Below are 12,693 nucleotides of genomic sequence, written 5' to 3'. Positions count from 1 at the left end.
TGTGTGTGTGTGGTGTGTGTGGTGTGTGTGTATATGTGTGTGTGTGTGTGTGTGTGTGTGTGTGTGTATGTGTGTGTGTGCAATATCTATTTTTCTACCCGTTTATTTAGCTACCCATGTCTGTATCCATACTTGCAAGTATATATGTATTCTTCCACCTTCCTATCTAAGCATTCATTCATCCGGCCACCTATGTATACATGTATGTCTGTATATACATTTACATACATATGTATAGGTAGATCCATCAGCTATCAATCCATCCATCCATCATCTATCTATGTATCCATCTTCATCATCAACATTTATCTTTTTTCTTCATACTTCACCTACTTTCCCTTTTCCTTCCACCCTTTTAGGAGCTGGTTGCTTGTCTAACCTGTCCCTCAGTCATCCAGTGCTCAACCTTCTACCCACTAAGATGCCCCTGTAATAGTTTCCCTGGCTTCCTAATGTTTATTTCCAGGATTCTTTTCTCTGTTCTTTGAACTCATCTTTCTGTGACCTTGCATGATGTGGCCACACTGGCAAAGTCTTCCCTGAAGTGCTCTTTCCATACTTTCCTCTCTCTTCTTGGACCTTCCTCCTGTGACATCTCGTGGGGCCACACTCATATTCCCAGCTCCCCACATGTTAACTGTCTCTGGGTTTTGTCTGGGATGGGGTGACATGGGTACTAGGTGAACTTTGCTTGCTTTGCCTGCTCCCAAGATCATTGCTGTGGCTCAAATGGCCTCTGACACCTTCAATCCCGTATGTTAGTTTCCTGTGCATCTTGAGTTGGATGCCAGAGGGTTTGAAATATCTTGCTCCATGTGAGAGATATTAATTACTCTCACTCTGTGGTCCTTATTTACCATTACAATGAGAACACATGCATCTGAATCTCATTTTATTCTTGCCAGTCCTTCTTGTGTAGTCACAAAGTCTTATGACACCTGCTTCCTTGACACCTCTAGAATTTGCATACATTCACCAATCACACTGTTTCTGCCTTAGTTAAAACCCTGGTCTTTGTGCATAGCTTCCAAGCCTGGTCTCTGTACACCAGGCTTGTCCCTCCCCATTCTTCCTTTAGAGGACGTCCCTCTAAACATAAACAGAAAAGCAATACCTTGTGCCTTTCTTTTGTTTAAAGAAGTTTACTCAAGTTCCTCTTCTGGCACTGGCTCTTTCAGAACCCCACATAGTTGAGGTGGAGCACATTCCAGTCGTCATGAGACAGTCCCCAGCTGCCTGCTGTTCAGGTGCCAGGACAGGGCTAGGTGGGAGCAACAGTTCCTCACAGTTTCTTTTTACTGACATCACTGTTAGAGATTTGACTGCCCAGCTCAGCAGCCTCCCTCAGTTTCTTAGGAAGCTTATGGTGGAGACCCAATAAGCTAACTTAAAGTTCTGTGAGCTAAGAATGCACATGCTAAAAGCATGTTGTGGCATGTCATTGAACTGCAAGTGTCTCTTGAGGTCTGCTTGCTTGTTACTTCAGTTTTGTTGAGGGCAAATTTATTTTTTATGCCTACTCAAGTGATGATGCAGAGATGTCCTAGAGAATAAAAACAAGGGTGTGCAGATCCCTCAGACTCCGGAGGTTGGTGTGTGACTACCTCAAAAGCCTGCTAAGGAGGGAAGACTTAATTCTTCCTGAGGCCGCTGCAGAAGGCTTCACAGACGGGATACTTATGCAAACATTAGGTGAGGGGCTGGGATTCCCTGAGAACCACATGGGTTCATCTGAGTAGTGTATACAGAGGCAGAGCATTTGGAGCAGTGTGGAAGAAAGGTAGTGCAAAGTCCTCTTGAGCTCAGGGACACTTACAGGGACAGTTCAGCTGCAGCACACACTGTGACACCACCCACATAACTCAGCCTCATACAAAGGAGGTTGAGTTTCCACCAAAACTGCATGTCTTTTGGAAAAGCAGTTGAGCAAAATTAGACAGATTAAGACTGACTTAAAGTATTAACACAATTCCAGTGACTCACGCTCTCCATAATCAGCGAAGATCACCAAGCAATAACTTCAGTGTCATAAAACTTGTGAGTTTGGGGTAACAGATTTTCCTTAATTCTTAAATTTAAAGAAAAACCAGATTCCTTCCAAATAATAAATATAAAAAAATCCTTAGGCTTATTTCTTCCAGAAAATGCTATGAACATAAAACTAGGTTTTGTTTAATAATAAACAAGGGAGACTGGAGGGTGAGCCCACTCTCCAGCCCTGACTTGGTTTATGGGTGGTGGGAAGGAGCTCTTCCATCTTGGCTGGTCTATCCAGAAGCAGTTAAAGACACTTGGTTGGCATGAAGAGATAGAATTTCTGTTGTATTTGGCTTAGCAAAAAGAGACTTCTTTCCTAAAATTATAACAAAAATCTAAAAATCACACTTTAGTTGGCACCAGATTTGATTCAAAATTGATTCAAATCAATATAATGTCAAAATATTCCCCTGTGGTATCTTGGTAACAGGGACAAGAAATAGTTCGCTTGCCTTACTGTGTTGAGTGTAGACTGCCTTCAAAGAGGGGAAACATACCTCCGTGTTATAACCTGTCTTTCATCTTTGCAGTGTTCTACATTTATTATTTAGTTTTAATTAGGTATTGAGAGATGTTTCCTAGAAATGCACACTTCAGCAAGCACAACAGCATTGTGGAATTTCACCAAGTAGGGGTACCTTAGAGGTTTCCCATTGCTTCCTCTGCGAACCTCAGTGCTAATGTCCATGGAGCAATTTCAGAAATTAAATTACATGACAAATTCCATAATCCTACAAATGAGAGTGAAGAGACAGTTTTAGTTGTTTCTCACAGATCTCAAATCTCCCATTACAAAAAGAAGTCTGTTGGTTCTTCCAGCATTAGGCATGGTTGTGTGGCGACTGGAAGGTGACACACAGCCAGGGTGCCTCAGGTCTGGGTTTTTGTTGACACAGCTCTGTGCTTCACCAGAGTTGGCTAGCTATCAGAGCTCACTTTCATGAGTTCTTACTAGAAAGCAAGTACTCTTCTGTGTGAACAATGTGCTAATTCAGCACAGTAATTGATAAAACAACATCTGTCAGCCTGTTCTTTCAAATTCCAATGTGGAGGCAGAGAACAAGTTAGCCTGCCTACATGGACACAAAGAGACATTTCATGCACAGATGTAAAACCCAGATGACAGACTTCTGGGCATTTTGGCATTTCAGTTTAGAGGCAAGCTTTTGAGGAACAGATATGGGGAGCCCACTAACGAAAGGGGAAGTGTAAATGGCCTTGCTTACCACATACTTATAGAAAATGTACTTGTCATGGCCTCTGCCCCGGGACATACCTTAAAACTGTGAGCTGTAACCTCAATCCCTTGGAATTTGTTGTTACCCAAGTGACTGAGAATGCTGAAGGAAAAATGACTTTCTCAAAAGTTGGCCTAAGAACGTAAATCTCAGACTGTACATTTTGAATGTCTCACTGCAGAAACAGTGCTTGGATCCACAGTAGGGTGCTATCCTTGGATGTTTGCAGTAAGGACTCAATGAGACATAAACTATGTTTATGACAATGGCTAGTTCATAGCAGACACTTAAAAGTAGGAAATATCTCACTATCATCATCATCACTGCTATCACTATTACCATCGCCATCATCACTACCATCAAAATCACTACCGTCATCACCACTACCATACTCATCATTGCCACTACCACTTTCCCCACCATCATCACTAGAATTATTGTTTTCTTCACCTCTATTTGGAAACTGGAAGAGGAACCAATGCCTCTTTGTAATCTTATTGTTCAAATGGCTGAGGGTTATGGAGCCCAGACACCTTTCTCATAAATTGAACTAGAAAGTGAATACATCTCATGTTGACTTATCAGAAGCATCAGTCACCCCAGGAAAGGTCTATGTCTAGGAAGCAGTGGTAGAAACAAGAAATCTATAAATGAGAAGATGGGTTACTCTAGAAATGTGCTACTCAGAAATCTCAGGAAATAAATGCTGATAAAAGCTGTGAGCTGAAGTAAGGGACCTGTGTCTGATGCATGAGCCAACATCGTCAGCCAAGGATGCTAGTGTTGCACTTGGTATCGGTTGTCTATCCCAACATGAATATCCCTGCCCTGTTCAGCTGGAGCAGCCTCTTTAAACATTTATACTGAAATAAATTTACTTATAGAGAAAAGTGTCAGGGTCCTAACAAAGAATCCCCAAATCTGATTTGAAGCACACCCCTAATGCCAACACCAGTGCTGTTTGTCATATTTGTCATAATTCTTAAGTTCGCATATGTAGAGTATTGCTGTGAGTTTTAGACTTTGTTCATAGGCTGCTGGTTTTTTGGAAGAAGTAACTTTGCTTGTCCAGGACACCTCACTGTATTTATGAGCAAGTATTTCTGTGAGAAACTCTAAGCAAACAAAAACCATGGCTTTGCATCTTCTTTCAATCTAATTGACTTAAGTGTTTGAAGATACTTTTGAATAGTGTGTGTGGGCAATTTATACCAGCACATTAACTATATTAGTTTAGTAACTTAGATATTCTTGAACAGCCTACCAGGTACAAACACCCCATCATGTTTGGGAAAATGGCCAGTCGAATCTTAATCTTTGCCAGGCAGGCTATAATTACATAATTACTGCAATAGGATGCATTCAATGAGAAACAAGTCTTGAGTAGAGAAGGAGAGTTGGAAGGGGAAGAGGACTCTGAAGGGAGTGTATTGAAAGACTACCTTGTCCTGAACCCCAGCTTCTGCCTTGGAGCTAATCAGTCTTCTTCTCTCAGGGGTGGACCTCAACTCACTGCGCCAGATAAAGCTTCAGAGACCCATGAGCATGCTAACGGATGTCAGGCACTTCTTATCTTCAGGAGGAGACGTCAATGAGAAAAATGATGATGGAGTGACGCTGGTAAGTGTATACACATGCCTAGAAATCATTTACATAGAGAGCTGAGGTTGGTTATAAAACATGTAATTGGATACAATTTACTGTTCAAATGGGTGTTTCATCATAAAACAATACACATATGCTCTTTGAAGATAGCTTAGAAAGCACAAATAAATAGAGAAGAAAATACTGAATATTTATACCATGGCCCAGAGAGGGCCAATTCATACAAGTTGATACATTTTCTTCAACCATTGCTACATATCCCACTCTTTCAAATTTTCTGTGTTACTTTGTCAATGTGACTTTTGAGGCAGAACTTTAAAAAAAAAACTTTAATTTTGGTTCTAAATGAAACAAACTGTGGGTTGCTTTTTTAAATAATTCACTTTATAAGTTCAAGAAAACTTTTGTTACATTATTGGGATCAGAAACAGCCCAGTAACTTAACAATAAAGTGATCATGGTGCTGAAGAGGTGTCATGGCCTAGAGGGGTACTCACTGCTCTTGAGAGAACTGGGGTTCAGTTCCCAGCACCTACTTCCTAGCCATATCGTTTTGTTTTACTCATGGAGGAGACTTTAGAAGGAGTCACAAGTTCTCCAATCATCCTATCCACGTGATGGAGTAGGCATCGGACAAATAGAAATGGTAGCCACCTAAAAGGGGTTGGAGCAAGGAAGGTGAGATCAATTGGGGGTGGAGTGGGGCTCTTGGTCATCTCCTAAGAGGCATTGGTTAAGTTGAATATTGGAATCTGGAATCCTGAGTTCGAAAAAGAATTTTTGGAGCACAGTAACAGTGTTGACAGTGGTGAAATCATCAGTTCCACCCACAAGGAGAGAGGGTTTGAGTCAGAAATAGAGGTGAGGAGATCGGAGTCCAGGAAGGAGAGCAGACAGTACAGCTGGAGGAGAAAAGGAGCTGGCACCTGAGGGCAGGCTGTGAGGTGACTCCTGGGCTTAGTCACCTTGGATGTGGTCTTCTGAACGCCAGTTGGTGGCCAAAGGCTGACTCGAGTGGCGAATTGATGATTCACTTATTGCACTGAGTAGACAAATCTCCACATAACAGAAGCACAATAGAGCCTGCACAATGCACTAGGCAATATTGCAACTCAATTTTTGAAAAATCACAGTACAGGCACCTGCTCCAATCTCAGTTAAGACCCAGATAACAATCTGCAGAAAGAATGCATGCAAACCCATGTACAGCAATCCCTTCAGTTTTGCTGTTCTTTGTGAGTTTGCTTCTTATTGTACAGAGAGCACAAAAGGTATAAATGGTTTTCTGTAATAACTGAATCTCCTGGGTGCCATCTGTGAGCTTTGAACAAGACAGTAGCACTGGACAAAAGTCTAGGAAGCTGTCAAGGAAATCATGGCAGCTAATGGGGGGCTGTCTGGTGCAATTCCGGAGTCTGAGTGGGATCTGTTTGTTGATGCTTGTCCTTGCTGGGAGGTATTGTTGTGTGAGGTATGTAGTGCTTTTCTGTCTATTGTTAGACATCATGAAGAGAAAACACCTTTGTCTACAGATCGATTTCTTATACTGGATTGGAATGCCATTTGTGGCTCAAAGTGAAGCATATTTCCTCACAGTTACATGATTGTGCGCCGACGATCAAACTTTTGACAAAACATTCAGTCGCAATGATTTGCTAGCACTCCTTTATTAGAATGTTGAGCAGAATAGCCAATGTGGGCCTTTAAAAATTGTCTATTAATTTAGATGAATATTCTTCATAAAAATTAGATAATACTTCAGAAACTAGTGACGGTTTTTAAAGACGGTTTTTATGTGTATGTGTGAGATGTTTGTGTGAAATGTGTGCATGCAGTGACTGTGGAGGGCAGAAGAGGGCGTCAGATCCCTTGGATCTGGAGTTACAGGCAGATGAGAGCAGTGTGGGTGCTGGAATCCAAACCCAAGCCCTGTGCAGGAGCAGTAAACATATTTATTTGCAAGATCAGTAAACGTTCTTATTTGCTGATCATCTCTCCAGGCCTCACACGTTTGTAAACACCGTGTTCCACAGAATATGAAAACCAAGTTTTCAGTTCGAGTGCATACATTTTCCTTGAAAATCTCACTGTAATCACTAGCCCTATATTGCTTTTCTATTAATTTATTTTTTATATTCCAATCCCAGTTTCCCCTCCCTCCTCTCCTCCGGCTCCCCCAACTCTTCTCTTCTCTTCCATCTGCTCCATGGAGAGGGTAAGGCCTCCACTAGGAAGTCTAAGTCTGTCCCATCATCTAGTTGAGGCAGGGCCAAAGCAACTCTCCACCCCCACACCCCTGTGTTTAGGCTGGGCAAGGTATCTCTCCATATAGAATGGACTCCACTAAGTTAGTTTGTGCATTAGAGTTAGATCTTGGACCCACTGCCAGTGGACTCATATATTGTCCCAATCACACTATTGTCACCTATATTAAGGGAGTCTAGTTTGGTCGTAAACCCTTATTTCTAAAGCAAAAATTCCTTCTCTATTTTTGGTGTTGTTTGTTTTATTGATTGTTACTGGTTGTGGAGGTTTTTTTAATTGAAAATAGATTTTTTTCATACACTGTATTATGATTGTGGTTCTCCTCCCTAAGTGTCCCCAGGTGGTTCCCGCCCACTTTGCCACCCAAATCCACACCTCTCTCTCTCTCTCTCTCTCTCTCTCTCTCTCTCTCTCTCTCTCTCTCTCTCTCTCCCTCTCATTAGAATACAAAAAGGCATATCAAGTGATAGTAATAATAATAATAATTACTACTGTTATTGTGATTAATATAAAATAAAACCAAACCAGGGTAGGATAAAGCAAACAAACAGTTTCTAAAAGCCAGAGAAAAAGCACTGTATTTTAGGCAGATGTTCGATATCATATCTGGCTACTGAGATATGCCTACTTCCTTGATTGGATGGTAAATATCCAGAGATGCAAATGTCATGTGCTGTTATTTTGCCTCCCTTTCTGTGTTTGTGAAGAGGCCAAAGGTCAACACTAGTCTCCACTTTGTTTATTTACTTTTGAGATGTGGTCTCTACGGAACCTGGAACTCACTGATTTGGCTGGGCTGGCTATTTCCTCAGAGTGTCATTTAGGGGTGTTCCTCCACTGCTGGCTTTTTATGTGGATTCTGGGATTTGAACTCATGTCCTCGTGCTTGTATGACAAGCACTTTACCAACTAAGCTATCTTCCCAGCCCTTCCTTCTCCACCACCATTTTATTTCAGCAATGCTGGGTTATCTTTTCCTTCTTGACAGCCTTGTCTACTCTATGGAACAGTGTTCACTTCACACACAGCTTCAATTTAGGGTTTAAAATGTCTGGTCCTGCAAGGTGACTGAAACTCCGATCTCTGCCATAATCACCTCTGGCAGCCATCTGGAGTCACCCATGGGCTCCTTTCTCAGGATCATATTGTAAATGTAGTAGAAATAGAGGCATGCATAATTACAAAGAAAACCAAGTACTCAGTTGGTAGAGACTTACCTGGTCTACACAAAGCTCAGTTCCATAGCTATCACTGCATAAACTGGACATGCGGAAAGTGCTGGAAGGAAGAGCAAGAGTTCAGATTCCTTGACTACACAGCAAGTTCAAGGCCAGTGTGGGGTGAATGAAATTTTATCTAAACAACAACAACAACAACAAAACCATGTTGTTGGAGAAATATTCTGAAATTAGTGCATATGTTCTCTCTCCCTCTCCCTGTCCCACTACCTCTCCCCTTCCTACACCCCCTCTGTCTCTCACACACACACTCATATCTTTAGTGATCATTGAGAAAGTAAAACCCTTTGTTCATCTCACCCTGTAGATGTGGAAGAATTGAGACGCCAGGTAGAAGGTCTTGAAGCCTGTATTGAGCCCACAGGCTACTAAATGAATGAATCAATTTCTCAAAGATTGATCTTTCATTGATTGTTAACACTACTTTCATGAACATGTATCAATCTTGTATATCATGCTCCTTTAAAATGGCAGGAGTCACAAACCTTAAAGAGACCAAATCAGTGGAAAGGGGCTTCAAGTTTTAAACAGATGTGATGTGAGGCAGGAGCAGGCAGTATCAGGGTGTCCTGAGAGTGATCCCTAGTTTCAGACAGCCAGAGATGCAGCAACAGATCCTCTGATACCCAGATGGGAGTGTAGATAGCAATTGTATTAGAAATGAAATCTCCAGGGACTGTGTCACTTCTAGTGTTCCCTTTAATTTTGAGGTAGGTTGAACTACTAGGGAAGACTCACGGCTGGAGAGAACAGTACTCCAGTACAGTCTGTATAACCTTGGTGACAGGGCTTGTAGATAGTACTGTGCATTGCTCTGAACATCTATGTAACCTTCTTAAAGTTCCACTCCGTGTCACCCAGAGGGAGCCTTGGCCAGAGGCCTTCAGTCTACCTTGTAACTAAATTGGTTTCATTTTAACTAAGGTGGCACCAGAAATAGCCCCAACACTTTATCTGTCATCCCTGCAGTGGCTGTTTTAGCCCTGGGTTCTGGGCTTCTAGCTCTTTCCATGACTGCGACCAAAATCTATTGGAGCTATCTGCTTAGGCTGTTTTTGCTGTACCCCATCTATATGCCTCTGGACTTCTGGTTACTTCTGCTTCAAAGAGATGCTGAAGTGGTGGTGTATACAGATGGTTGGCTTTTCCTAAAATGATATTGACCATTCAAAAGACTCCTGAATCATTCTATCTTACTCACATATGGAACCTCTCAGTGCTAACTTATACCTATGAGAGACAGTTTGCCTGGGACAGACAATAAAAATTCACCAATACTTCAGGAGCCCCCAGAATACCTGCAGCACATTTCCTGTTTCTGTGTTTGCTTTTGAGTCACCCTGTTCAGCACCAGGGACAGTTCTTGAGTGTTGGAGCTAGCAAATCTTTGACAGGAGGGCAGGAGGCATTAACCATAGGGTTGGTGGGTGTGCACTTTTAGCAGCTCTGATGACTGTGGAAGGAGCTCAGGGAGGAGTGGGATTACCTGGGAAAGTGCACACAGTCAGACAAAAAAAGGTAAGTAATTTTATTAATTTTGCATAAGTCATCACTAGAATATTTTGAAAGAAATGCAAAGAAAAAGTGAAAACTGATTTATTCACAACTTATGCAAAATTAATAAAATTACTTACCTGTTTTTTTTTAATTTTTATACCATCATGTTTTAGATCCAATGGTTAATTAAACAGCTCTGTCTACACTATTGAACAAATAGTGTTGGTGAGACTACTTTTTTACAATGGTAGACTAACAAACATGCCCATGTTTCAGCTACACATGGCATGCGCAAGTGGCTACAAGGAGGTGGTGGCACTTATCCTGGAGCACGGTGGTGACCTCAATCGAGTGGATGATGGGTACTGGACGCCCCTGCATTTGGCAGCCAAGTATGGCCAGGTAATGTGGTTTCCCACATCCTTTTTGAAATATGATTAACAATTAAAAACAAACTTCATATTTAACTTTTATTGGCTTCCAATTTATATGCTAATCATTATATAATTTGACTCCCAATGGTATCATCCTAGTATACACATAATTTAATAAGGAAAAATATTTGCTTTCCCAAGGGCACATGAATCTTCACTCTCCTTTAAGATTGCACATCACAGCTGAACTGGCTGGACAAACACTCAGAGTAGGGTTAATGCTGTTTTCATACTGCAATGCTGGTGAGCCAATTATGCAAGTCTCTGAGTGTTCAGTTTGTTTTTTACAGTTAGTAAATCTAAAGTCAAATTACATTTTTATGTCCCATTTTCTCTGCAAATTGCACTTCATTTTAATGAATAAATGATGTTGAATTAACTACATTTGTGTGCTGCTGTGGCCAATTACACAAGAGAAGCACCTTCGATGATAAAAAATTTGTTTCCACTCAGACTTTCTGAGGGTTCAGTCCATAGCTGCTTGGATCTACACACTTGGGTGGAGTATAGTGGCAGCAGAAATGTTTGGCACAGGCACATCTTCACCTCATGTGGCTTAGCCACCTGTTCCAACTCCAGGAGCAAATTGATGAACTATTGGGAAATGCTACTCTGTGACTTAAGTCCAGTCAAAAAGAATGGGAAAGGGGATAAAACAGAATGGTTACCTTCTTGTGTTGTATACCAAATTGTGACATTTCAACAAAGAACTAGACTTCCAGGTTTGACTCCTTCCAGAAGTGGCCCCGGAACATATTGTTTGCAGTTAATTGATCACCACCACCCCAGGAAGGGCTGACAATTAATTTTCTAAGGAAGCACAGTACCATGGAAGGGAGCAGGCTGCTCACCCAGCATGTACCTGCTTGCTGCTGAACTAGGCATGCAGTCTTGACTGTCGGTGATGACCTAAGACTCTGACCTGACACCTTGTGGTCTAGTGAAACTCTCAGGTGCTAGAGCCTGAGGCAAAGGACTTCAGTTGCTGGTGGTTCTACCCACCTAGTTCATTTACACACACAGGGCTGTTCTACCCACCTATCACACATGGCAGCTCTACCCATCTACTCCATTTACTCACACACATGGCAGTTCTACCTATATACTCTGTTTATTCACACATGCTTCCTTGTTGGAACTGTATATGAAGAGCATATGTCAACAGTGCTTTTGAATGAATGATTTTTTTCTACAATAAATGTTGAAAAGGAAAACAATGTTCTCATTTAAAACACCTTTCCAGAGAAGTGTGTTTCGTTGGCTGCTGGGCGTGCAAATGCTTTCAAGAATTTCAGCAATTGCATTGTACAGTTGCTGCTCAGTTTCTAAGACATTCTGGGTATGATCTTACTCCAAACCATTTTAAAGTCAGCAATTAAGCTTAAATCTCTTCGTACAGAAAACTTGCTTTTTCATATTTATTGCTAGTAAGACTTTAACAACAGTTGTTACATTCTAGAACCAGATGTTCTTTGTAATTTCGCCCATGTAAAAGATGTATTTTAATGACATTCATCCCTTCTTCTCCTCTCTTGCCCTCATTTCTAATTTTCTTAGGGTTGCTCAATATTAATTAATGTGTGTTAATTCGTTGCTTACAGGAGAATGGGTGGAGTTTATTTACTGGAACTCAAGAACTTACCAGTGAATACACCACTGATGAAAATGCCCCTCCCCCACACTCTGGCAATCACGAACTACCAATAGCTCCTCATGGAGGAGGAGGTTTCTAATATTAGTGAAATGTTGTCACCACTCCTGTCAGTTACTGCTACAAATCATTTGAGAGCTATGTCTTATGCTCCCTCATGAGTTAATGGAGAATTTAAATTGTAAAAAAAGATTCAAGACATCTTGATGTAGGCAGGAACCAACTGAGAATTCATTCACTGCCTGTCACTATACATTGACTATGAAATGTACCCCACAAGCTATGCTTTGAGACTGGTAGCACTAATGGGAGGATGTGGAATCTTTGGAATATGATTCCTAGTTGGAGGAAATGGGTCACTAGAAAACGGAGCGAGAAGAAGAGTGTTCCTTTTCAACATTTATTGTCTAAGTGTCTTCCCTGTGTCCTGATCATCACATGTTTCTGGTGGAGCATGATACTCTGCCCAAGCCCATGGAGCAGAGCCCACCCTGGACTGTAGCCCGGAAACCATGAGCCCAAGGAATCTTCCCTTCTCTAGGTTTCTTTACTCAGATATTGGTTATAGGGACACAATGGTAACTAATGCAGGCAGTTGATATCAAGATTGGGGTGATCTCTGTGGACATATCTGAAGATGTGGCCTCTAAGCCCTTGGGACTGGGTTGTGGAAGATGTCTGGAGAAATAGACTAGAGAAAGACTAAAAGACAGAGCTCAATGTGAGAT

At 41.5% G+C, this 12,693-nt stretch overlaps 1 protein-coding gene across 1 annotated transcript in view; it reads left to right on the top strand.

Annotated features, from left to right (window-relative positions):
* The window catches only part of Myo16 (myosin XVI), a 319,471-nt gene that overhangs the window by 68,825 nt on the left and 237,953 nt on the right, over positions 1–12,693 (top strand). Inside the window, exons 5-6 of the mRNA XM_027387882.2 lie at positions 4,771–4,895; positions 10,157–10,282. Of these exons, the coding sequence (XP_027243683.1) occupies positions 4,771–4,895; positions 10,157–10,282 (251 nt within the window). The remainder of the gene's footprint in view (positions 1–4,770; positions 4,896–10,156; positions 10,283–12,693) is intronic.

Source organism: Cricetulus griseus (genome assembly GCF_003668045.3).
Source record: "Cricetulus griseus strain 17A/GY chromosome 1 unlocalized genomic scaffold, alternate assembly CriGri-PICRH-1.0 chr1_1, whole genome shotgun sequence".
NCBI lineage: Eukaryota > Metazoa > Chordata > Mammalia > Rodentia > Cricetidae > Cricetulus > Cricetulus griseus.
The sequence above is the reverse complement of the archived record's forward strand: the minus strand, read 5'-3'. Positions and strand labels throughout refer to the sequence as shown.